This window comes from Anolis carolinensis, chromosome 2 (assembly GCF_035594765.1).
Source record: "Anolis carolinensis isolate JA03-04 chromosome 2, rAnoCar3.1.pri, whole genome shotgun sequence".
In the NCBI taxonomy this organism is placed as follows: Eukaryota; Metazoa; Chordata; class Lepidosauria; order Squamata; family Dactyloidae; genus Anolis; species Anolis carolinensis.
The window spans coordinates 194,051,596-194,078,514 of record NC_085842.1 but is presented as its reverse complement, the minus strand read 5'-3'; the positions used below and the strand labels follow the sequence as shown (position 1 = coordinate 194,078,514).

Here is a 26,919-nt window from a genome sequence, read left to right as displayed (position 1 = left end):
AGTCTGTGTAGAGAAACAAGTTTTTCAGAGAACGGGAGGTGGCATTTCCAGAACGATCATTGCCCATCATAGGCATGTTCATTTTCAGAATTCTCTTTTGCTTTGCTTACATTTTCTGCTCACATTGTTTTTGTTCTTTTCTACGGTTGTACTCAGGAAAAAGTTGAGCCCTCAGAAACATTGCATGACTGCCACAGATGCCAATTGGACAGAACCTGTGATGAGTAATTGTATCTCTCTCCTATTTAAGCACCTTTGAAATTCTTTTAAAAGGTGTTTTGGAATGCATTTGTTTCTTTTTCGTGTGACAGGTTGGGTAGTATACATGCCTGTGTAATCCTCTGAAAGTCTTTTCGAGTAGATCAAAAGTCTGTTATCTCGTCTAGCCGATTGGCAGTGACTGTCTTTAGATGAATGATAAATTATGATGGATTGCCACATGAATAAATGCCAGGCCTTTATTTTCACCATCCTTCTCCCCTAATGTTATAAGGTGGAGATCAGAAGTTTTTGCCAGAAGTTTGTCTTATGTCTTATATCCAAACCCTAAACTGTGGTTAATTTTAAATGTGGCTTGGTGAAAGAAATCAGCATTGTAACTCTCATTTTGAAGGTGACATGTTTTAATAAACCTTTGTTGACGAGGTAGAGTTTCTTCAAGCTTAGTGAGAATAGTGATCTGTGGTTAGTTATAACTTGCAAGAGTTAGTTATAAGCAGAAGTGAAAGATATTGCTTCAAGGAGGGAAAAAGACCAGGGTTCTGATAGTTCATGCCCTGATAAACTGATAAAAGTATAATTTTGGGTTATGTCTGATGAGGAAAATCTGTAGCTCCAGGAAAGCAACGGCAATTGGGGCATTAGAAAATATTCTTTTTCCTTGCGGGATAACTGCTGCCCCTCCCCATTGGTCCAGCTGGGATGGCTTTTTATCCACTTTCCCAGGAGCTACTTGAAAACTTTTTTTACTTTGAAGGGAGGCTGCCAAAGGGCAGGGCCCTAAGGTATCTCCTGTTTGAAGATAGCAAAGGATTGCTTGGGCGAGAATCTCAGAGTTGAACACACAGTATTGGGAAAGCGATTTATTAAAGAGGGTGGCGTGTTCCTTATGTAGACATAAAATATGAGTCAGGGAAAAATAGAAGAAGAAAGATTGTGGAGCGCTTTTCCGTTTAATGCAGTTTTGTTCTGCTTTATGTGTTTAAATTTATTGTCCAGTTTATTGTAAAAGATTAGAGCCTGAGGAACTTCTGGGGCCACAAAACCCAAATCAACCTTTCAGTTCATATATTGTATCTAATATTACAATATCAAACTATTAACTATGTAAGTTTAATGGATGGAAATTAATAATTGATAAAATATTAAATATATGAATGTTCAACTGGCATTTGTGCTACAATAGTATTAGAGAAAAATCACTCTTATTGTGTCCAGAGAACAGCAAGAGTTTATCTTTCAAATCACTTCCCCCCCTAAAATGTCATGGGTAATTCTCCCATGTATTGTTTTCTCAAACTGTGTCATAATAGCATCAAAGACGCTACAGTAACACATTCACATTGTTTATGCATTTTTCTGAAACAAATTGTACTTTGTGTGGTGAAACAAATCTGATGCAATGTAGCCCATCAATACTCCAGCCATATTGTAAGAAAGAGGAAATTTGCCTTCATTTTCTCCATTAAGCATGATGTTGACCCATCTCCCGCATTCATGCAGGTCTACTTCAGTGGGGCCCATAGTTTCTGTTCCATCTGAAGGCAATCCCTCTGAACCATTATGCCTCATCCTGCCCTCGTCTTGAGATTGTCTTTCTCTTTGTTCCACTGATGGCACTCCTGGCTGGCTGAGCAATGGCTCTGTTACCACCCTTTCGTAAGGATCACATCTGTCATATTGGCATTGAGAACAAGGTCTACGTGATACCTTAGGGCCTGAAAGAAGTGTGTAGTTGTACAAAAATTTCCAACAAGGTCCACCCACTAGTTCAATTTTAGCCATAGCTTAGGTTCTGGGCTCTGAAAAAAGTGGTTGTGGTGATCCAGCCGATTCATGTCACATAAATGAGACAAACTCTGTAATTTTACAGACTGTGTACTTATACAATATTACTATTTTAGGCATTATAGGAAGCCATTGTCTTACAATGGGAAGTGAATCTGAATTTTTACTTGAGAGTAACTAATGAATGGATGTGGGAAGGAATGAGGAGCATCCACCTGTTTACTTAAGATACTTTGTCCTGTAAAATAAATTGCAAGTGTTAAAGCTGGACAGATGGGTGATGTATATTTTTCACTTATATAAGCTTTCTTCTTAGGTTGCCTATACTTTTTCTGTGTAGCACAACTGAGCTCAATTCTTTGTTTCATTTGGTGTTATCTTATATCTGTCTAGATTGAGGATTGAAAATTGAAAATAGTGTGACATAAAGGGTGTTGACCATATTTTGTCTGAAAGTCTGAATTGTTTTACACTGGCAGAACTGTTTAAGGTTGTAGCATGTCTTCCATTGAATGTAGCTTGTAGCTTTGAAGCTGGTTTAAGACACTGCATTGTTGGAGTGGTCTGTATCTAGATCAGGCATGTAATATATCATAAATAGATCTTTATAAGGCTGAACAGAGGGTGCAGTCCTCCTAACTAAAGGGCACCGGCGCTGCTGGAAGTCTGAGTGCTTTTATTCATTCAGTTTGTAAATCAAAGAGTCTCTCAATCTTGCCGTCTGAATCCAGGTGTTTTCTGGTTGCACACAGAAGGAAGATTGGATTAATTACCTGAGAGTCACAATTTCGGCTACTCTTTGTCCCTATTATTTAGAAACAAAGACATGGGAAAGTAATCACCAATGCATTTTTTACTCCTACTTTTTCCTCTTTTAATTCCAAATTAATTATGAAGGCATTCTGAAACTTTTAAAATCTTCTGTCCCGTTTATCTCTCTCAGAAAGTAAAATATTTTATAACATGTTCTTTCACTGATTTTTCCATGGGTGCTGTTCCTCCTCATTCTGTACATTGTTTATTTTCCCTGCTCAGACAGGGGAAAAAAAAATATTTGAATGCGACCTCCCCCCACCTTTTTTTTTGGACATAGAAAATTGAAAAGGCTAGTGAACCATGATTCAAGAGGCTGAGAGGGAGCGTCTTTCTTTCCTAGCATTAATTAACTCAAGTTCGTTAGGACGTTGAGTCTGCTGCACAGTTTTCTCTTGTTTGTGCTAAATCAGGTCAGAGAGAGAAAAACTTTTCAGGCAGACGCTTGTGTTAGCTGAGAAGAATGAAGAGGAGAATCAAACTGATATAACTATTACAGCAAATTATATTGGTCTGTGGGTTTTATTGTGTAATATGTAAAGGGAGGATGGGAGTCGTGAGTGAATAAACATTTCCTCTGCTTGCAAAAACTAATGCTGTCTAATGTTGGAGGGACTTCAATGAGAGGCCGACCCTTGCTTAGGGCTGAATTTGGCTGGCATTCTGATTACGAGAAGCTATGTTGCAAAGCAGCACAACATAAAAACCAAAATCTAAAAGTAAAGCGCCTATAATCGGAGCCTGTTCTCTCTATTTAAGGCAATAGCGATAAGGATTCTAATTGCCCTAAACCCACAACTGAGTTGGCTGTTTCCTTCTAGTGATTTTTATTTTCTTGAAAGCTCTGTTGTGGTTGGGCATGTGTTTATAGGACTCTACTTTCGGTTCTTAAAGCATGGTGTGTGTCTTGCAAAACCTGGTGTTTCATAACTTCTTACAATAATGGAAAGGCAAGATTCATCCCACTCAGTTTCTGCACCCCATATTACAGTCTCTGGATCAGAGCCAAACCAGACATAAAATCCCACTGACTCATTGTTAGCTAAAGCTTTCTCATTTCAACACTGTAAGTGGGGAAAAATCCGGCAGGGGCAAGCCACAGGCTAATATGTTGTAGGTTTCACTAGCCCTGTGGAGAGTGGAAATTTATGTGCTATTCATTCACTGGGGAAGTAGTTTGCCAGGGTGCTACTGACTGTTTCTATGACAACCCCAAGAAAGCTTTATGTGTTGCTCCTGTTGCTGGAAAAGAGTGAAAGTGAGGGGCAAACAAAATGACATCAATGAGTAAGTAAGTAAATAAATAAATAAATAAATAAGAAAGGCACCAGGAGTTGGAAAGTTTTGAAAGTAATCAAGCCTGTAGCCCCCCCCCTCCCACACACACACATCTCAAGGCAAGCCCTATTAAATGTGGTAGAACTTCCTTCTAAGTAGACATGGTGAAGACTGCACTGCAAACATCACGACCAACTTTAGGGAGGAATGGCCTTCCCAAATCTATGGGAACATGCGGTGAAGAAGAAAAAGAAGTCTCTTCTCCAATGTTCTTGAGAACCTCACCTGCATAACACCATTCTTTGTTAATGCATTTGGAATTAATGAAAAGAGAAATGAGTGCCAAAAGTAGTAGTAATAGTAGTAGTAGTAGTTGTATTGGAGCGTATTTGTAATCTACAGTTAATTACAAGAGTATCATGTCTGGCTGGGTTATTTTCTTTTTCATGTTTTCTTTATGATGCCCTTCATCCGCAGCAACTGTAGATTTACTATCTGCCATCCCATTTTATTTGCTCCTTTTCCCACATGCACTAACTACCCACCCCCCCAGTATTGTTTGTTTCAAAGGTTTCTATTTTTGTTTAGCTCCTTCCCTCCACTTTATTGTTCTCTTCTCTTCTAGCTGGTGTGTTGATTTATCTGAGAGAGTGCACAAGAGAGGCCTTCCTAAAACATCATTCATTCTATTTTATTTACGCAAAGTATTAACTTAGAATATGGGAAACAATCAAAGCCAGTTTCTTCAGTAGTCCTAACCAGAGCTTGGAAACATTATTGCAAAAGACAGCCTGCTGGCATTACTTGTTTTTATAAAAAGTGATTTGTTACTTATGAATAATAAGAAGGATACTTATTTAAAATTGGGTGCTTCTCTCATTTTTAAGTTTAAAAACAGAAAAAAGGCTCCAAATGACCAAATATTTTACAACATTACCTCCTGAATAACATTTTGAAATGAGAAATAAATATTGTTTGTGTTAACATACTCACACACTATAACAAAGCTAGTAGTAATAACATTATGTTTAAAAGTAGGGGTGTTGTCATTCCAAAAAGGGATGATTTATAAGTAAAAATAAGTAAAGTGTGATCTAGATGATACAGGCCTCATTGACTCTCACGTGGTAACTGTGTGTAATGGAGTAAGCTCATTATGAGTGGAATCTTAGCAAAAGGCAGCAAACTGCTAAAATACTGTATTTGCAAGAATATGAATTTAGCTCCTATTGCTGTGTGGAAGTGGACTGGACATGCTCAAAACCGTAATTAAAACCCATGAACTAGAATAATTATTTCCTTGTTTTGGATGCTTCCCATGGCTAACATCCACAGCAAGTTTGTTCCAATTGCAATCCTTCTATAATATCATTTGCATGGATAGCGAATATTCCTGTTAAGTCCTTAACTTTTATATCAACTCAAATTTAAAAATTAATTAAATCTGTCCCATATATCTTCCTAATTAATGCAGAATTCTTTTTCTAGTTTATTTGTGGCATCACATAATTTGCAAAATTTTAAATAAAATGGAAAACATCATACACATCCCATATAGTGTGTATATGCTAATTTACTGTGTTTGTGGAGAATGCAAAAAGAGAGAGACTAGCTTTTAAATTAAAGTTATGATTTTTAAATTATTGTTGTGTTTCATCAAGTTGTTTCTAACTTCTAACAGGAACCTTAAGGTGAACCTCTCTCAGGGTTTTGCCTTCCTCTGAAATGGGCAGTATGTGACTGTCCAATGTCATGGGTTTTCTGTGGCCAAGCAGGGATCCAAACTCTAATCTCCAGAGTCCAGTGCTCAAACCATGCTGTTTTTATTAAGGAACAAGGAAGACAGAACAACAGCATAAGCCATAAAAACTAACTTTAATGAATGGGCATGCTATAAGGTCTTATAGATCCATATTAATTTTTAATTGTGGTTTGAGTATCATTTTAATGCAAGCCAACATTGCCTAGGCCTGCCTTTGTACACAAATAATCCCAGTGGTTGCTGAGGGTGACACCATCATCAGGGATATCAGTGTGTTGTTGCAGTGCAAGACATACACCCTAAATATCTTTGTATTGTCTTGAAGGATGCTGGGCTATGAAATAGATTGCAGGGAGCAGGTGTTTCGACAGTTCTGAAGTGTGTCTAATATAAGCATTACTACTCCTGTTCTAAGAAAAAATACAAGACTGGGAAGACATCCCCAAAACGGTTAGCATGGTAGCACTATACTATACTGTTGTTGTTTGTTGCTGTTGATAATATAAAATAGTATTTTATGAAACCATTGCTTTAGCAATAAATTAATGTGATTTGACCTTAGACCAAGACGAGATTCATATATCTTGTTTTATTTTGCGCCCAATTTCTAATCTGGTCAGGAAAGAAATGGTTCAGCTGGTGACAGAAAAAAATTATTTGGTTTTGTTTTGTACGTCATTCTATTTTACTTTCATAATATAGAGTTTGCTGCTCCTCTTGTGTGTCTTTGTAAACTTAGTATTACTGTAATTAAAACAATTCTGTGCTACAAAATCTTACACATAGGAAGCTGTTCAAGAATTTATAGATGCCGATCATACAGTATTTTAGTTTGTTTTTTAATGCAAATGTTGTTAGATGCTTGAAGTTTCAAAGAAAAGGCAGCCTTTTACAAGAAAAATCCTAATTCTATAAGAACCTGGGAAGCTGCAAATTCCCAGGTAACAAGGAAGTGACTGGTTTAAATGAAGTTTACATTTCAGTGACAGACTTCAGAAATATTTGAAGGGGTGAGGGAAGGAGAAGGGCAGGAGTTCATTTCCCCTTTTATCTTCTTTATTCTCCTTTCTGCTGTTTCAGCTTACCCACTCTCTCCCATTCCCGACCCCCAAATATTGAAAAATAATCTCTGAGCTTTTGTGTTTGGGTGGAACTCTTCCACCTTTGCGGCCTGCCTGCACAACCACTTTTAATCTGCCTGATGTATGGAAAGGAGTAGGCTCAGGTATTACCTAACACTGCTGTGGACAGATCACCTTTGTCTGCAGTCCTCTGAGAGTTTGTCGCTAAGGTCACAGAGAGGTGTGGGAAGGCCTGCGTTTTTCCCAAGCGGACAACCTATTTACTACGAGCGAGTGGCAAGAGGTTTGAGGACCTGTAGCCTGCTTTTAATGTGGCACAGGTTAGCCGGTGCCAGGTCTGTGAGCCTGGGGTGGGGAAAGGGGAGGTAGCCCTTCACCATTCCTTACAGAAGGAGTGATGGTGGGGGAAAGCCTAAGCCCTTTGATTTGTGAGCACAAATCCAGGAGCTCTGATTTAAACTGCCTGCTTCAGAGCTGGAAATCTGGCAGCAAGGCCTATAGCTGGCCCTGGGCAATAGGGAAGGTTTTGGCTTAGGTCCCTCTTTTATGCCATATCCACAGAGTATCCCTCCACCCCACCCCTGTTTGGAGTATTTGGCTTCTCAAGTGCTGCAGCTAGGCAAGCATGGTCAAGGCTGCAGATAATCAGAGGCTTTTGCGATACAAGGATGTGTGTGTATGTGTGCCCTTACATTGCTCCTCAATTTATGACAACCTATGAATTTCACAGGGTTTTCTTAGGCAAGGAATGCTCATGGATGGTTTTGCCAGTTTAAATGTATAACATCTTGCACTTTCGAGGAACCGAACCCCCAGTTTGCGTGTAAATTCACCCTCTCTGAAGTGAACAGCTCTGCTGTCACTGCCGTTTGGCACAGAGAAGTTCCGAGTGGTAATGTGCATGAATGGATAGGATTAGAAAAAGCAAGCAGGCAAAGGGAATGCACTCCTATTGTTGCCTTCATGATCTTCTCAGACACCAAATACTTGGGGATGGCAGTTAGAAAAGTGTGGGCTCCATGCAGTTTCTACCCCCTAATTTTAGATTTGTTTTTCTCTCCTTTCTTCCCTTCTTTTTAAAAAGTACTCTTGAAATTTAACACTTCCCTTTTCTCTTCTATTTCTCTTTTTCTTGCTTTTTGGAGATTATATCCTGCATTATTCTGCCCCATGCTATTATTATTCTTCCCCCATGCTTTTATTTCAAATTAATTACTGGTTTTCTCCCAGAATTGAGTTTATGGATTCCTTTTTGGTTAAAGCATGTGACATTTGCAATAATAACAAGACAACAAAAAGAAGAGAGTGTTGAGATGGTATATCTTAAAATATTTGCTCTTTACTGTGTGACTTTCAAAATAGTTAACATCTTTGCAATACATTGATTTGTAATTTTAAGGTTATAGTAATGGTGTGTGCCATTTAAAGATTTTGGTATAAGTGACTAGTCTCCATGTGGGATGTGAGACTAGTTAATCTAATCTGACAGTGATATTGTTACGGTTGGAAAGGAGTGAAAATTTTCAGGATAGAAATAGTAGAAGACTGGGAGAAGGTACAAGGTACACAATGTTACCAATAACCTCAGCATAGTCTGAAAAATCCTTTCTGTAATAGACCACATTAGAAACTTTGAGAAACAATACCTTTAAGAGTGTGGGAGTGAATAGACTTTAAATGAATTCTGTTTGTAGCAAGAAAAAGTAGGATAGCAATATCTTAATTCTAAGTATGCTGAAGAGAAGATGTTATAATTGGAAGGAAATGTTTTCCCTTGGCCTTTTCTTTTTATACAAATAGTTGTGAGTAGGGAGAGACAACAGAAAGAGAATGAGATGGCGAGAGAAGACAGAACAGCTGCTTTTTCTGAGGCCTTGTGGGATGTCTTTGTGGTGGTGGTGGGGGGGGGAGAGTGAATAGAAAGGTGGATGCTAGGATATTTATTTGTTTAAAATATTTTGCCAGTCACCTCCCTGCCAAAATCTGCTGTCCAATAAAAATTTCATTGCGGCTGGACTTGGCTTATTCATTAGATATGAACTTGTCGATTTGGCAAATTGTTTTCAATCTCTTAACTGCACAATCTCTCTCTCTCTCTCCCTCCCTCTCTTTCTGTGCCACCCCCTTCTTGATTCTTTCTCCGCCAACCTCCCCCCCCCTTTCCACCTCCCTTTCCCTTTGATGCAGCCATTGGCTGCTCCACGATGTGTCTCCTTGCCAAATAGGTGGATCCTCTTTCTCCCCCCCCCCCCTTTCACTCTCTCTTTTTTTTCTGCTGGCATTGGCACAGGCAAATGGTTGGGGACTGAGCATGAAAGGAGAAAGCAAGCAAGCAAGAGAGTTTAAGAGGAAAAGGAAAGGAAAAAAACAGGGGGGAAACAACAACAACCAAATCCCCTATACCCCAGCAGTTGGGTTTTGCCAGCAGCCGATCACAGCTGATTCCAGAGCGGAGTCTGTCCCTTTTCCCCTAGACCTGCGATCACCCCTGTTCTCAGGCGGAGGGAACCACATCTAAGTTGCATCTTTGCATCTTTGCCAACGCTGAACGAGCTTCTTTTCCCTCCTCTCAGCTCCCCCTCCTGATCAGTTGCTGTTGTTCCCTCCCTTGTTTTTATTTTTTTTTCTCATTCTGTATTATTATTAATATTACTATCATTATTATCATTATCATCATCATCATCACTATCCTCACCTTTCTTATTTATTCTTTTGTTCTTTGGTATTTTTGATCCTATTTTCTCTCTGTTGTGCTGGCGGGGGTGAGGTTGAATTATTTCTGTTCTTTGCTGATGTTTCCATTCCTAACTTGCTTTTTTTAGTTTTTAATGCTTTTTTGCTCTCCTACTCTTCTTAATGAATAAGACTTGAACAATCTGGTTAAGGGTTTGCAGTGAATAATGGAGCCAACAATTGCTTTCCATCTAATTTAGGATACACCCTTCTCTCTTGTGTGCACTGTGCACTTCCTTCTTACATTTTTTACTTTTCTCCTATTTCTCGCCTCCTCCCGCTTCCACCTCAAAGCCCCAGTACCCCCCCCCCTCCATACTCTGCAATTCTGAGCCCAGAATTTCTGAATCGGTGGCTTAGCTTCGCCGGGATGAGCCAGAGCAATGGTAATTATTTCAATTTTTTCCCTGTCTGAATGTTTTTAAATTTTATTTTAAAAAATAAATAAAATCAGACAGACCCCTAAAATTATTTGATTATATAGAAATTATTCAAGGCATTGTGTTTGTCAAGAGAGAACGTAATCAGTTTTGCCTTTGATCACAGCATGGCCGAACAAACTTTTATTTTTTAGGAAAGCCAAAATTTACTTCCATGGTTTTATTATCATTTTTAAAGATTTTTTTATATGTCATTAAAGAATTGAAATTATTCCCGAGCACCCATCCTCTACCCTTCCCTTCCCTCCTTGGCAACCCTCTTTTGGTGCGTTTTATCTTGCTGCTGGTTTGCTGCTGATGAAATTGTCTGTTTCTCAGTTTGTAATTGTTTTTGGCATCAGAAAAAATTCAGTGGTAAGACTGATTTCCTGCTCTCCCTTTTTTCTTATTCTAATGAGTTTTTTTCTCTTGTTTTGCACCCTTTCTTCTTGTCCTGTTCTCCTTAGGATGAATTCCACCCTTTCATTGAAGCTCTCCTTCCTCATGTCCGTGCCTTTTCCTACACATGGTTCAACCTGCAAGCTCGGAAACGAAAGTACTTTAAGAAGCATGAGAAGCGGATGTCAAAGGATGAGGAGCGCGCTGTGAAGGATGAATTACTGGGTGAAAAGCCTGAGATCAAGCAAAAATGGGCGTCCAGGCTGCTGGCCAAGCTACGCAAGGACATCCGCCCAGAATTTCGCGAGGACTTCGTCTTGACCATTACGGGCAAGAAGGCACCGTGTTGCGTCCTCTCCAACCCAGATCAGAAGGGCAAAATCCGCAGGATTGACTGCCTGAGGCAAGCTGACAAGGTTTGGAGGCTGGACCTAGTTATGGTCATCTTGTTCAAAGGGATCCCTCTTGAAAGTACTGACGGGGAGCGGCTGTACAAGTCACCGCAGTGCTCAAACCCGGGCCTTTGTGTCCAGCCACATCACATTGGAGTCACAATTAAAGAACTGGATCTTTACTTGGCGTATTTTGTTCACACTCCTGGTAGGTCATACAAATTCCTCTGCTCCACTGTTGCTGCCTTTTTTTTAAATGTTGTTATATGTGTGTTTAATTTTAAAGACAGTTACTTTTTTTTGAAGTTATTTGTTTTCTCTCTGTTTCTTTTCTCCAAAATTTAACAAATTGCTATTTTCAAAAATGTACTAAGATGACCCATCCCACCCTGTATTTGAAAAAAGTCACAGTGGATAAATAATCTTTCATGACTACCTGTTTCTCTCCTGCCTGTGATGCCCATGGTGAGGTAAATCCCTCTTCCTGCAAGCTGGGGAATAAGAATATGTAAATGTCCATTTACTGAAGAGAAGAAGATTGGTTTTATTAGGATTTGGAATTGGGGAGCACTTATCTCAAAGTGAGGCTTTTGTTTTCCTTGCTTGATTTGTCTCTCTGCCTCCCTTTCCTAATTGCCAGTGCTGGCTTGATTTAATATATCGGTGTGCCCATGGTTTGCAAAACCACAAATATACAGAGAAGAAGTCATGGACATTTTTATACAGTGCACAGCAGCATTCAAACAATAAAATTTTCCATGTCTGCTGTCCCATGTAGAAACAAGTTTCTCAGTGGAGAGGGAGCATTTCATGAGATGGTTTGGAACCCCTTGGTTTTGTTTCTGTTTTGTTTTTTTCTCCACCCCAATCTTACTGTATATATGTGTGTGTGTGTGCACGTGCACACTGTGCACGCCGGCCATGAATAATTTTTAAAATATATATTTCAGGGTTTTTTTGGGGGGGGGGGGGGGGGTTTGTTTTCAGTTGAAACAGAAAATGCTGGTTAATTTTTAGCCTTTGCCCAGATACATGTAATTTGTTACAGACTTTGAGATCTGAATGGGCTGGCAGGGGGGTGATTTGTGTGTTTACCTTTTGCTGTGCTGATTTATATTGAGAGGAATCCACCTATTTCTGTCCCCTCCTTCCTTTGTTGTTCTCTTATTTCTCATTCTCATGCTTTTCCTTATTTTATTATAGTTTGTTTAGGTAGTCGGAGACCCGGTCATCCAGCCTCTTTTCTAGTTGCTGTCCCCTCCTCATTGAACTTTTCCTTTCCTAACTGCAAATCTCTGCTGTGTCAAATTGAACAGGCTACTTTTTATCATCTTCTGTATCCCAAAATAGTTTTGTATTTCCTTAGTTTCAGTTTAATAATATTGTCAGGAGGTTTTTCTCCTTTTTTTAGTGTATGTCCACCCAGTGTGCATGGAGCAGCCTCTGGACATTGTCAGGAGGTTCATCTCAGCGCCTGCGGATGGCATTACTGGCAGACTCATATCATCTATTCTGCACAGCTCGGGGCACTTCCCGGCTTGGCAAGTAATGAACAGTGTTCTTCTTCGACAAGTTATATTCTGTCCCCTTCTCCCCTCTCCCCAGTATAAATGTAAATACAAAGCTAGGCCCCAATTGCTTCCCCAGAAAAGGTAACACATACTAATTCTTAACCCAGAGACATCTTCTCCCCTCCTTCTGCCTGGCATGGAAGCTCTTCACATGCAAGAACATGCAAAAATAAAGCCCTGTTTTATAAAAAATCTCGTTCAGATATCACTCAAACTATGTTTGCTCACATATAGGTACATACAGGAAAAGCTAAGTATGGATCTATCTGTTTGTTCATTATCTGCTTGTTAATTATGTTTCACACTGACATTCCTTCTATAATGCGCTTAAGAGGCAGCTTAGAAAATTAAATCACAAAACTATAGATTTTATATTATAAATGTAACTGAACTTTTTTACTACATCCTAAAGATGTAGTAAATTCTAAATATTTATCATTTAAATCCCAAGTTAGCCATGCAAAATGCTATATTGATTTGTGGGATGAGCTCTTCTCTCTATATAATATATATGCGTGTGTGTGTGTGTGTGTGTAATCTATATTTATAAACATAAATATAGTGGCTAAGGCACTATTTTGTGGCTGACAAGCAAACTGAAAAGTTAGAAGTGTGTTTGATCTCTGAATGGTTCGTCATGTTTATTTTTATTTTTATACGCATGCTCTCATAGAAGTGTGCTCATATGCCAGCATTGTGGGACTGTACAGGCCATATCTTTCTTGCCCCTTCTTTATAAACACCAAGGAAGCTATCTACCTAGACCTAAGCCCTCCTGTAGGCCTAGGACTACCTGTGTAGAATTCATTCACTTCCCAAATTTGTTTTCATTATGAAGGATTTTACAATTTGTCTGTCGTTTGAGTGAAAAAAGAGCAAGAAAGCAGGTCAAAAGAGCCCACAGATGAGAGAGATGGTCCAAAGACACACTAAATATATTTCCCAGATAATCTTTGGCTCTTGTTTTGTCATAAATAAAAGAAAATCACTAGTATTTTGGTGGTAAAGATGAATCATAAAAGCTATTTTTAATTCTTTTAACAGAGGGTCCTATTTTTTTATTAAAAAAACCTTGCATTTGTAAGGCCTTTTTAAAAATTTTGGATTTGAAAATGTCAGTGGTTGGCTGAACTTCAGCCAGAAACATGGCTGATATGCCATGGGCTTTTTGTGTGCAAATCTATTCCTTTGAAATTTACCAAAAACACCTTAGATATCTTCTTCAATGCCAGATCTAAATGCAACAAAACAGGTGAAAAAGTGTGGTGAGAGGGAAAAGTGAATTTACTCGAAGGTTCCCGCAAGGGCAAAACAAGAAGAGAAGCTTCTGCCAAAACCAACCAGTTGGCGAGGAAAAGAGGCTTCAATTGGGTTTTATATTCTGCCCAAGTTTGAAAGTTCACTTTTCATGTGGGCCTTGAAAATAAAGTCCTGATTAAATATATCCTGAATGGCACTGAGCCGCTTTGCTTGTCCCCTGTTAACTTCCTACCAAAGTTATTAGGAGAAGACAGAAGTTGGGAATGTTATTGTTGTAATTTGGGTAGCTGCAGATTTTGAGGTAGTATACGATTACATGTTCTGAGGGTAATTTTTTTCTTTGTCGTGTCCACTCTGTGGAACTTTGTCCTCAAAAGAAATAAAAGAACATGCCAACTTTGATGCAGTTTAGACACATATTGAAAACAATTTTTCTTCACCCATTGTTTGATAATGTTATAATTTTTAGGTTCTGGCTACTGATTAAGCTACCGTATATACTCGAGTATAAGCCAACCTGAATATAAGCCGAGGCACCTAATTTTACCACAAAAACTGGGAAAACGTATTGATTCAAGTATAAGACGAGGGTGGGAAATGCAGCAGCTACGGGTCAATTTCAAAAATAAAAATAGATAATAATAAAATTGCATTATTTGAGGCATCAATAGGTTAAATGTTTTTGAATATTTATATAAAACTGTAATTTAAGATAATAATAAGACTTTAATAAGATAAGACTGTCCAATTCTGAATACCTATATACTCAAGTATAAGCTGACCTGAATAGAAGCCGGCCAGGACCCTCACTCGAGTATAAGCCTAGGGGAGCTTTTTCAGCCCTAAAAAAGGGCTGAAAAACTAGGGTTATACTCGAGTATATACAGTAGATAATTTATTATTTTAGTTATGATTTATTTTTGTATTGCCATTTTTGCTGGCTGAATAAGTTGTATTTGGTGAACAGTACAGAAATGTTTTCATATGCATGGAAATAATTTTCAAAATGGCGAGTACAGTAAAGGTTAAGAACTGTTCCATCTCTTCTTCCCTCCCATTGATTCTCCTATGTGAATGATCTGCACTTGCATTATTGCAGCAGATGCGGGTATGGGAACACATGTTTGCCAAGATGGTGTGAAGTTCACCCTAAAAGGTGGCAATATTCTCTATCTAGCTATGACTTTAATGACAAGGGGGGAAGGGCAGGAATTAAATACAATGCTTTCTTGATTTAACTGGATTCCAATATAAGCAGCATCAAGAACTGCAGTGAGTAATTTTTTAAAGAATAATGTGTAGATGACAGCCTGACAAAAATGCAAACTGTCATAACTTCATCTCTAGTCTTTAGTTTGTCTCATCTCAGCTGTAAAAATAATGCTGGTTTTTATCTCGTGTGGGGATAGGATAAAAGATTTTATGCAAATCTCCCTGCATACCCACCCCTTCCCAGAGGAAACAGCAGTAGGAGTGAAGGATAATTTGAATCGAGGAAAATTGCATGGGAAAGAGTTATGACTCCCTCTTATAATGCTAGGGACACAGTGTTGTTGTTCAGTTCTTAAGAAGCCATATAAAATTCCTACCACAAATGTCCTGTACACAATTACTTTGGTCACTGGGCTGTGTAGAGACTATGGGAACAAGCACCACATCCCTTGTTGCGAGCGTACTAGGCCTGGTTTGCACACTGAATGAAGGACTTGGTAGGGATAGAGTATTCGTGGAGTCCAGGGATCCCATATGTAGTTGCTTTCCTGATTCTTAATTTCTGCTGCATAGTCTATGAAGTAAGCACTCTTTACTAGTACAGTAGAGTCTCACTTATCCAACACTCGCTTATCCAACATTCTGGATTATCCAACGCATTTTTGTAGTCAATGTTTCAATATATCATGATATTTTGGTGCTAAATTCGTAAATATAGTAATTAGTAGATAGCATTACTGCATATTGAACTACTTTTTCTGTCAAATTTGTTGTATAATGTGATGTTTTGGTGCTTAATTTATAAAACCATAACCTAATTTGATGTTTAATAGGCTTTTCCTTAATCTCTTCTTATTATCCAACATATTCACTTATCCAACATTCTGCCGGCCCATTTACGTTGGATAAGCGAGACTCTACTGTACTTATAACAGTTTGCTTTTAATTGAGTTAGCTTAGCTTCTAGAGGAAAGCTGCACTACTTCAAAAAAGAATCATATTGGTGCCCATGGTGCCTCACTAGTAAGTTTCCTTCTCTCTTGCAACAGGGAACATTGTACTGGGAGGAACAGCTTGAAAACTGGCATAATCACTTTGACCAGAGTCCCACTATTTGTATCTCCCCCTCTCCTTCTCTTCTTCCCTCCCTCCCTCCCTCCCTCCCTCCCTCTCTCTCAGTCTCTCTCTCTCTCACACACACACACACACACATGTACTGTGTGAATAACAGACTTTCATCTTGTCCAAAAGCTGTCTTTTTATCCTTAACGTTTAGGTAACTCAAGGGCAAATTACACGGTACTTAAAAACAAATAGCAACTGAATGGGTCTTGATATGTGTTTATTTCTTTTAAAATATCATTTTTATAAAAGTTAGATCTCTGTGCTATATTGGCATTTTATGTACATTCCTCATTGCTTATTTCTGGAAAGTCCCAAGACTGTAGATGACATCTGCCATTGGTAGAGGCATACTTTGCAAAGAGGTACGGTTTCTGTCTGGATCGAGTCTGCCAATCCTTTGCATTAATACTCCCAGTCATGTGTCCTATTGTTTCTGTCATACTGATGGATTCACTAATTTTCTCTTTTTTATTTTTTATAATACTTTGTCTATATTGTCAGTATTGCCGACCTTCCCACCTAAACAGTAAAAGCTTCTTCTATTTCTTTTCACATTCATTGATACTATGGCATGATTCTTGAGTGCACAAGATAACAGTTTTCAATTCTTGATATGAATAGTGAACGCCATAAAGTGTCTGTGTCATTTGCCCTATAGCTATTGTCCCTAAGGTTTTGTTACTTAATAATTTGTTGTTCGCCAGGATCTACAAATTCATTAGAACAACAGGTCTAATTAAGACACCATTATTAATATGTTATGGAGTAAAAAGCAGTTACATGTTGTCTTGAACAATTGAGATTTTAGAAGTGACATGTTGAATGTGGTGTTCCAATAATTTCAGGTTATTAGCCTTCATCTTTCCAGTTCACATATGGTAGAACAGAGACTATTGGCTATACTACATTAGGTGTCTGATATCTGCTCTCAATAATCAATTTGTTCAAGTAGAAAGCATTTTCAATATTAAAAGGGCCTCATACTGTATTTCAGCTTTTGCAAGTAAGTCCAGCAAATTTTGAGCCAGGCCAGCAGTGACCTGGCCTTTCTATGTGTAGTGTAATTTGAGATGGGATGGTATAGCTTTGTTCTGCAAGGTATGATCTGGGTGCTCTTGGCCAATTATCCAATCTATATATATAAAAGAGTGATGGCATCACGGCGACCCACAAAACAACAAAACTACAGGCCCCCCAACCTCGAAATTTGACAACACAACCCATCATCCACGCCTCTAGGTTGATACAACAAAAAGAAAAGAAAAATAAAGTCCTAATTAGAGAGAGAGAGGAATAATTGCTTTTATCCAATTGTTGCCAGTTAGAAGGCTCAGCTCCTCCAACTTGGTCTCCTAGCAACCCAATAAAAAATAATAAAAAACACTAAAAATTAATACAATAAAATACTATAATAACAAAATAACTAAAAATAATACAAGAAAATAATAAAATATAATAATTAAAAGTATAACTTACAATAAAATTAATAAAAAATTGCAAATAACGTCAAATAAAAATTACACAACAATTTTTAACCAATACCACCACCACTTTGCCACAGCAACGCGTGGCCGGGCACAGCTAGTATAATTATATAATAGTTGACTCCCATCCCTTTTCAGCCAATGCGGTGTGCTTTACAGTAACATAATTATTATCTGCTTTAATCACAGACTGAGCAATTTGTTCTCTCAAAGTAGTAATATACTCTCTGGCCACTTGGATGAATGTCTCTTCTTTGTCATCTTCAGTAAAAAGAAGGTACTACTTCAGTATAATAAACTGGTTTTGGGAAAGTAATCAATGAAATTTACCAAAAGAAATTCTAAACTGTAATGGGAGTGGTGTACTCTTTATACTGTCATCGGAGCCATAGACCGGCATTGATAACCTGAAAACCATACAACATAACTAGAGAACAGGGGAGCCAACTTAATGCTGTTTGTTTTCAAACAAATTCTGGTCTAACCAATTTTCTTCTGGTGCGGAAATCTTCCTGGATTGTGGGATATTGCCGACGTATGTCTGACTGTAAACTAGTAGATAGGTTCTTGAAGCAGGCTCTTGGATTAAACTCTGGGTGGAAAGTGGGGTTTCTGAACCAGAAGAAAATGCAAGTATAGAATTAGATCTCCTAAAGGGTGTGGTGCCTCAGCTGAGATTTTTCTTAACCAGTTTCAAATAGAGAAAACTCAGGTTAATGTGTTGGGACCCATAATTTCCATCCGTGTTGCTGCCTTGTTTTCCAACCCCATAAAGCTGATGACTTTCAGTCTTCCTGATTCCTTTTGAATCACTGAGTAATGTGTTACTTAAAATTAGGAAAATGTATACTCTTAATTTAGTTCCCTGTTTTAAAACTGTTCATCCATGCTAAGCTAATTGTCAGGAATTCCTCAGGTGAGAGAAATCACTTTCCTTTCCTACAACATTCAAAAGAAAAAAAAGATCAGCAAAATTACTTGGGCATTTTTCCCATCCCTCCTGCTCTGGGCACATTTTTCTATGTGCCCCGCCTTTTCTCCCAGGTGCCAGTTCCTAAAAATGCTGCAGCTTGTATGACTTCTCCCAGGGATTTTGTTTTCTACCAGGTTGAGGCTTGTGAACTTCCATCCTGTTGGATGTGACAGGCATCAGGCACCAGATGTCGCCACTGATGATTTCTACATATTCTACAGGATTATTAAGAAGATCTAGAACCTTTTGTGTATTTTTCTTTCTTGCTCAGAAGATGGATCTTTTCAGAGTGACGGGTTGGGGAAAAAAATTACTTGCCTGCCTGAACTCTTGTTTCAGATATAGGTAGGGGCAAGGTAGAGGGAAGAAGACACCAAACATAGTGTGAATTCTTCTTTTTTTCAGGTGGCACAGAAATAACAGGAAAGTTGAATTATGATAGTATATCAATCTCTTTGCATGACCAAGAATCATTTGAATGCATACATACATGCATAATCTTTAGAAGCTATTTCCGTCTTCGCGAAGGCTTGCCACCAGAGGAAGTGAAGCTCAGAACCACTTTAAATGGCATGTGAGAAGTGACTCTTTTCCGGGAGTTAGCATATCTATCTCCTGTCCCTCACACTCTATGTAAGATGAATGGTACTCCTCTCCTCAATGATAATAGTCTCTTCTTTTACACAGTTGGCTCCCCTAATTCCCCACTCATCTTATATCTCTATAAAACATATCAACAATCCTAGACATTTTAGGATGGACTTTGTCTCTGATTCTCTCTCGTTAATAAATGCAGTTTATCAGTTGCGATGCAAATTGGACTGTGTTCCTGACACAATAGGAAATTTGGACTGAATTGACTTTAAGTTTTCCCAGCAAGTACTATGAAGTCATGCTGGATGAGTGCCAGCATTGATAAAAGTAGTGTATCTTTTAGGTTTAAACTATCTGAAAGAGCTCCCTTTCCTGTTTCAGAGTTTTGTGATCTACAGGGGGAGGCTTCTCTCAGTCCCATCTCTGTCACAGGTTTGTTATGTGAGGACACAAGAAAGGGCCTTTCAGTGGCTGTTCCCATCCTCTGGAAGTCCCTTCCATGGGAACCAGGCTGGTTCCCTCCCTGATCTGTTTTTGCAAGCAGGCAAAGTGGTTTTTTTTTTCCTTAATAAAACCTTTAATGTAAAAGCAGGAGGCTTTTTATTGGGATGTGTTATTTATTGTTATAAACTTTTGTTTATTTTTAAAATGATTTTGTACTGATTATTTGGTGATTTATTTTTTTATTGTAAACATTTTTAATTGATTGTTTCTGGGAATTCCACTCTGTGAGAAAGGTGGCATACCAATACATACATATGTAAGGCATTCAAGGATTAGTTTATATTTCTGATAAAGGGTTGGGTATCAAACATAATCCATGGTGGATTGGCCTCCTTTTATCATCCCTCGAACTGTGCTGCAATTTAGGAGCTACTTTAGATCTATAGCATCAGGCAGGGTCAAATATGAAGGGAGAGAGAATATCTGCCATTTGGCGTGTAAACTGTCAGAGCCTGCTGCTCAGAGAGTTTTCACTTGTTTCTCCACTTAGGTGTCCGGTCTGAAAGATCCTTTCACTGGAACCAGCAGTGTCAACACAACGCCACAAAAGGCTTATTTTAGTTCTTGTTTGCTTTCATTTTCCAAGGCAGAGGCAAGAGGGTGGGATGGCTGACTGTGTACGAAGCCAGCTCAGCAGAGCCAGTGTAGCAAGAGGAGATGATGAGGTGTCCCATTTAGGAACTAAGCTTTCTCCCTTCCTCCATAGGGTGGGATTTAGCCCTTTTGGGTTAAGGAGGGGGATGTGGGGTCAGGCAGATACTGTCTCATCCCCAGCTGCTTCCTCCCAGCCTTTCCAGGCCCATCCAGTGTTGACACAGGATGACTTATAAACATTCATGCAGGCTGTGTCTCATGGCCTCTGCTTTTTCCTGGTCTTGCAGGCAGGTCAAAGGGAAGAGGAAAATTGTTTTCGGAAAAGCAACAGTTATTACTGCCTTTGCAGATTGTGTGGCTTAGAGGTATGTGGACGACCACAGCTTGTCTTGTTGCTCCACCCCTGTAATGGCCTCCTAGATTAGAATACATCTATCTGAAATCTGCAATTTGGGGGTTAGGAAGGAAGGGTGGATACCTGAATGAAAGAAACCAAGCTAACAATGCAATTTGTAAAATGAGTGAGTTAATCAGATGCTTTACTACTCTGTTTCTCTGAAAATGGCAATTGTTATCATTTTGGCTTCTTACTTATTTGAAGAATCAGGGTATTGAAAAGTTCCTTCTGAAGTTAAAATCAGTTCTTTTGAAATCCACGGGAAGTGAAGACAAGACAGAAGATTGGAGGGCCTTGGGCTCAATGAATTACTGGCTTTTTATAAGCCACCAAGAAAGCTATCTCATGTGTTCCCACCAGATATACCTATAGTGGAGTGAAAAGAGTGGTCTCCCTGGAAGACTTCAAAACATAGGCAATTTCTCATGACAGGATACAGTAAACACCCCTGATCTGAGCCCTGTAGAGATTTGTAGTTCATAACAAGGTAGAGATTGTTTTGCTTCTCTCACAATGAAAATGGTTGACCCATACTTTTATCCTCTAGTTCAAAAATAGCATTTAGCAGCAAGAATGAAAATTATGTGTTGCAGTATGTTATGTATCTTTAAAAGTATGTTACCAAAGACAGCCGTTATGTGTCAAAACATGAGCAGTCTTCTGTTTCAGTATGGTGAGAAGATATGGTGGAGATCGCAAAATATCGTGGCTAGAATAGAACTCTAGAATTTTAGTGGGAAAATTATGTGAAATATATTTATTTCCCCATCCATATTAAGATCAATTGAACTGCAGCAAACTATTGACATTTGGTAAATAGATTAAGCAGGAGACTCAATTTAACAACTTTTTGACCCATATATAGATATATGCATTTTAGCACCAGACATCTTGAATGAGAAAATCAGCAGGACTTGAACAGGCAGTGCCACCATTTTGTGATTTCTGCACAAAAGCAACTGTCATGGAAGTCTTGCTTCAGTTAACTCATCTTTGGATCCAAATTCCGAAAAGACTTCCCAAGTATATGAATTCTCTCTTTGCTCCCCACCCCCTTGAGATTTTGGCACTGTTACAGGAGAAAAATAAGGTTTGACTTGGCTGCTCACTTCTAGACAGCTGTTTTACATAGAGCCTGGAAAAAATGAAATCCTCTTATGCTTGTGTTAAAATAATTCTATTTCTCTCTTTTTTTAAAAAAAAACCACATTTGCATTCACCCCCCATCTCCAGGAGAGGGTGATTTCGTGGACTGGAATAACTACTACTCTCGTGATAGTTTGTTTCATTGTTTCTTTGATTGTTATGTGGAATGCTCTTCCATTCCTCTGGAGGAGACTCATAAGGATTAGAAGGATAGTTTTGAGACTTTGCAACGAAAGAATTGAGTAAGCAATTGTGTACTGAATACAAAAAGGCCTTCCTAGCACTTGAAAAGCCATCCTAGAGATATATACCACAGGTGTTTCCTGGGATTTCATACAATGAACCTGTAAAGTGTGAAAGAAATATGAGAGCCAAGCTGGATCTTAAATGCAGACCTGCTTAAATTTTCTTTGGTGTCATTTCCTAAATAGGGCAAGCTGCTTCTGGAGTGATGACCAGGACTGGAAAAACTGTGGGGCTTCCAATTGTATGTCTGGAACATGGGAAGGGAGAGTCACATGTGAAACTTTGGAGCAAGGCAACATCGGGCAAAGAAGGTTCAAAGCACCTGCAAACACCCCACTTCTCCAGTCTTGATCACACCCTTGAAATAAGTTATTTATTTATTTATTTATTTATTTATTTATTTATTTATTTATGTATTTATTTACAGCATTTCTACCCCGCCTTTCTCACCTGAGGGGACTCAAGGCGGCTTACAAAAACTGGCAAAAATTCAATGCCAATAACAAATTCAATAAAAATACTTAGATCAATTCATCTAGGAACCTTGCACGTAAGCCTTAATTGGGATCGTGTCGAGTCATAGTGCTTATTCATTAAACGCTTGCGCACATATCCATGTCTTTAAGTTTTTCCTGGAGCCCAAAAGAGTCGGGGTCTGCCGAATGTTGCTATGGAGGGTGTTCTACAGCCGAGGAGCCACCACTGAGAAGGTCCTGTCCATCGTCCCCACCAGCCGCGCTTGCAAGGCAGGTGGGACCGAGAACAGGGCCTCCCCAAATGATCTTTAAAGTTCTTGATGGCTCATAGGAGGAGATGCGTTGGGACAGGTAAGTTGGACCAGAACCGTTTAGGGCTTTGTAGGTTAAAACTAGAACTTTGAATTGGGCTCCATAGCATATTGGCATCCAGTGAAGCTGGCATAACAGAGGAGTAGTGTGCGAGGGCTCTTTGTTAAAACCAGAAGCTGGTTTTAACGAAGAGCCCTTGCAGTAATTGCATGCAGTTTTTTTGCGTAATGTCTAATGTTTCTTTGACAGATAGTAAATGTACACTGAGCATGAGTCAGGGATCCAGGACCAACTGGAGCTCCCAAGTTTGTGTTTGTTGTATATCTCAGATGTGTGTGTGGGGCGAGTGTGGGTGGGGAGGGATGTCTTTCTCTCGCCTTCATGTCTTACATGTTTACCGCAGCAAATGCTCATGTATCTGGAATGCTGTGAAAAATGAATTCTAACTTTCATTTGATGAATTTTGCTTCACAAATAGATTCTGTTGGCTACAAATATTTTTAAGTTATGAAGGAATGTATTTCCAGGTTAAACAGAGAAGTGAGAAAGTGTCCATCATGTGAATTACCAGCTCTGCAGCACTTGATGGATTAAAGCATATTCTCTCCTGCTGTCTGTAGGACAATGCAGTCTGGATTAGATGTGGGAAAGTGATTATAGATCTTGTGGCTGGGATCTGATGACTTTGGGATTCTTCTGGTTCTGTGGTTATGTAGTTCTGTAGTCCATTTAAACATTTGCAGTCATTTTTGAGAGAGACAAGAGTAGATTTTTCTCTGTTACATAGAACAGATTGCAGTGGTAGGAAAGACCCTCTCTAGCCCACCTAACAAAATACTATCTAGGCAAGCATGAGATACCGTTTAATTATAAAGCACTGGGATAAGAGATAAAGAAGCTGATTGTTTCAACTTGCAGCTCAGAATAATTAATAACTTAATTAGATAAAAGTACAGTTGATATAAACACATTCTCAGAAAAACATCACATATATCAAGCATCTTAAAAAAACATTTGTTATTCCAGTATTATTTTGGATTTGCAAGAAAAAATACATTCGCAGCTCTGAGAAATAATAACCATAATAAAACCAAGGTTAGGTATTGTTTTTGTTTAATTGATCATTCTTCAGCTCAACTTTAGATGTAGTGCTAGGAACAATAAGGACATTTTCTGTATTGTCAACATAAGTTCTAATATTTATTTCCAAATTTAAAATCTGTAGTGTTCTTTCTAAATGGTAATATTCCAGTCACTTTTTAAAGGTCCTATTCAGACAAGCCAAAGCCATTGATAATTTTAGCTTTATCCAAATTATTTGTAATGGACAGATATTCATGTATATTTGTTTTGTGTTTTGTAGGAATTGATTGTCAAATGCATTCTAGTATTGGAGGGAGCACACAGCCTTTCAGTAAAAGAATAAATCTAGAACAGTCCACAGAATAGTGGTAATATTGGTAAATATGACTTTTTTCCGATTGTAAAAAATGATCAATCATTGGAGAAATCCACAGAACTACCCAGTGTCCAAACTTCCAAAGCAATTTAAAAGAAAATGCTCCAAGGTTCACAAAATGGTTGTTTGCAAGTGATAATGGTGGCATCATCCCTATAACCATAATTCATGTCACAAATTAAGCTTAATGATAATGATGATGATGATGATGATGATGATGATGATGAAAAGAAGAACCAGGAAGGAAGCATTATCTGGAAAATTAACATTGTCCTGTAAATGGACAAATGCTGTGGAGATGCATTAACTACACAGCAGAAGTACAATCTTGATCGGAAATGCAGATTCAAATGTCTGCGGCTTAATTTTTTTTCCAAGTTTGACCTTGCCATCTACCAAGCACTGAGTTGAAATATAGACATACCCTGCTGAAGGTTCCTGCTATTGCACAGATCCTCTCTCTGGTACTCATGTGAGTTATTTGGTATTTCAAAAAGGGGACACCATTTTACTACACCATTGTCTGTATATAAATGAACTTGGGATTCTACCAGTTTCGGTACCCACAGGGTGTCCTGGAACCAAACTCCGGTGGAAACCAAGGGCCCACAGTACCCTGAATATATCCTGGTATTCATCTCTAAAATGTTAGAGAATGTGTCACTGAGGCAACATTGTGAAGTATGTTAGACTGAAAGATCATGGTAGACTTGATCTTGCAAAGTGAGGGTCATCTATGAGTTAGGATTTAAGACCACACCTGTGTGTCTCTAGTTCTAGCCCATGTTGCCCATGCCATACAATATTTATCTTACTTGCGGGTTTTGTAATACCCGTACATTTGCCATAGATCCAGTCTTTTACAAAATTGTACTGATAGCTATATTTTGGCAAATTCTCCACCCATTATACATCCACATCAATAGATTTAGTGATAGGAATAACCATGGGCCCATTGTGTTGGGAGGGTGTATATCAAAATGTGCATGATGTTATGAGGCATTTTCATTTGTTGCAGACGGCCAATTCTCTCACACCAGAAGCGACTTGCTGTTTCTCAAGTCTCTCCTGACACAAAAAAACAAAATTGTAATCTCAAATATTCTCATAGTATACACTTGTTGGTGCTGCAATGAGTGAATAAAGAAAGATGTTTTAGGCTTCAACAAATGAATTTGAGTCATACATCTGGCCCATAACCCAATGTTCTGTCTGGTCCTGTTCACTGCTCCTGTCTGTATCAAGATTGCATTAGGGAGCAAAAAGTTAAAAATAAAACATTTTTTCTCATGCTATAGTCCTGATCAAAATATCCCACTGTCCCTGTTCACTTGGACATTCACTCAATATCACTGCTGTCAGGATTCACCTGTACCAGTTTGCTGGTACTTCATTTTCCAATAAAAAAGTCATTGTCTCAGGCATAGTCGTAGTCTAATGGGCATACTGATAGTTGATAAATACATGTATATAATATTTTCTTGAATGAACATGAGACTATTTGGAATGAGCCAGCTCAGATTGGAATATAATATATTTACTGAGAACATAGCTGTGCATTAAAATGTCATGCAGAGCACATGCCCCCCCTCCCCCAAAGTCCTTACGGAGGTTATTGTAAAAACTCCCTATACCAGGGGTTCTCAAACTTTTCAGCCATGGAGCCCTTTTTGAAGCAAAAGTTTCTTGTGGTGCCCCAATAAATGTTTATATGTATTGTATTGTATTGTATTGTATTGTATTGTATTGTATTGTATTGTATTGTATTGTTATAGATAGATAGATAGATAGATAGATAGATAGATAGGCCAGGGCAGTGGCCGTGGCCTATTAGTAATTACCAACAGTAATTTTTACTGTTGTTTAATATATTATTTTAATGAAGATTTGGTTTAACCTTTCAATGTATCTTTTTTGAAAGAAAAATATTGTAAACATCTTGAGGTAGAAGAACAGAGCAAAAGATCAAGTCCCTTACTTTTTTTTTAAAATGCTGTAAGTGGAAACACTTGGTAACTGGTGGATTAAAATGTGATCTTATGAGGCTTTCCCTTTTCTGCATGTTGCTGATGTAAATTGGTCACAGCAATCATAAGATGATTACTTCTAGAATTTTGAAAAGAAGGATGTGATGATAAAAGAAATAAGGCACATTCTGACATATGTGATGCCCCAGGCATCATCTGTAGCATTACCATGACTTTAGCTCTGGAGGGGGAAGGAGGGCATTGCCCACAAAAATAAAATTTTGCTCCAGTCAATTAAATGATCCTTGAATCCCCAAATTACTGCTGAGATATGTAAAACCATTTCCACCTGGAGCTCTTATATTTGTCGTGTTTGCACCCCCTTGGCCACTTACCTCATCCTTTGCTTAAATTCTGTTTTTGTGTGCTCAAGTGAAATTTTAAGTCACAACATTACTAGAAATCTGGAAACCAAAGGGAATATTAATTGAGGGAGCAGAATTCTTACATCATCTTCTTTCTGTCTTTTTTCTCAGTTTGAGATTCAAGGCATCTTACATCATAAAAAATGAATGCCCCTACTTCAATGGCCACACTATTTTAAATAAGTTAGGGATGAGAGGATGAAAACCTCTGCTTGAAACCCTAACAGCCAATCCTTGTAGATCCTGGAGTAGCAGCTGAAATCCAAAGGGGTATTCATATGTGATCAGA

At 38.5% G+C, this 26,919-nt stretch overlaps 1 protein-coding gene across 13 annotated transcripts in view; it reads left to right on the top strand.

The window, feature by feature from the left end:
- nfix (nuclear factor I X) overlaps nt 1–26,919 on the top strand; it is a 303,800-nt gene that overhangs the window by 125,041 nt on the left and 151,840 nt on the right. For 12 of the 13 annotated variants that reach the window (XM_062971451.1, XM_062971462.1, XM_062971459.1 and 9 more), the window contains one exon: nt 10,562–11,093. In XM_062971451.1, coding sequence (XP_062827521.1) covers nt 10,562–11,093 — 532 coding nt within the window. Of the gene's footprint in view, nt 1–9,206; nt 10,062–10,561; nt 11,094–26,919 lie in introns of those variants that run through there. The other variant, XM_062971455.1, reaches the window with a different exon arrangement.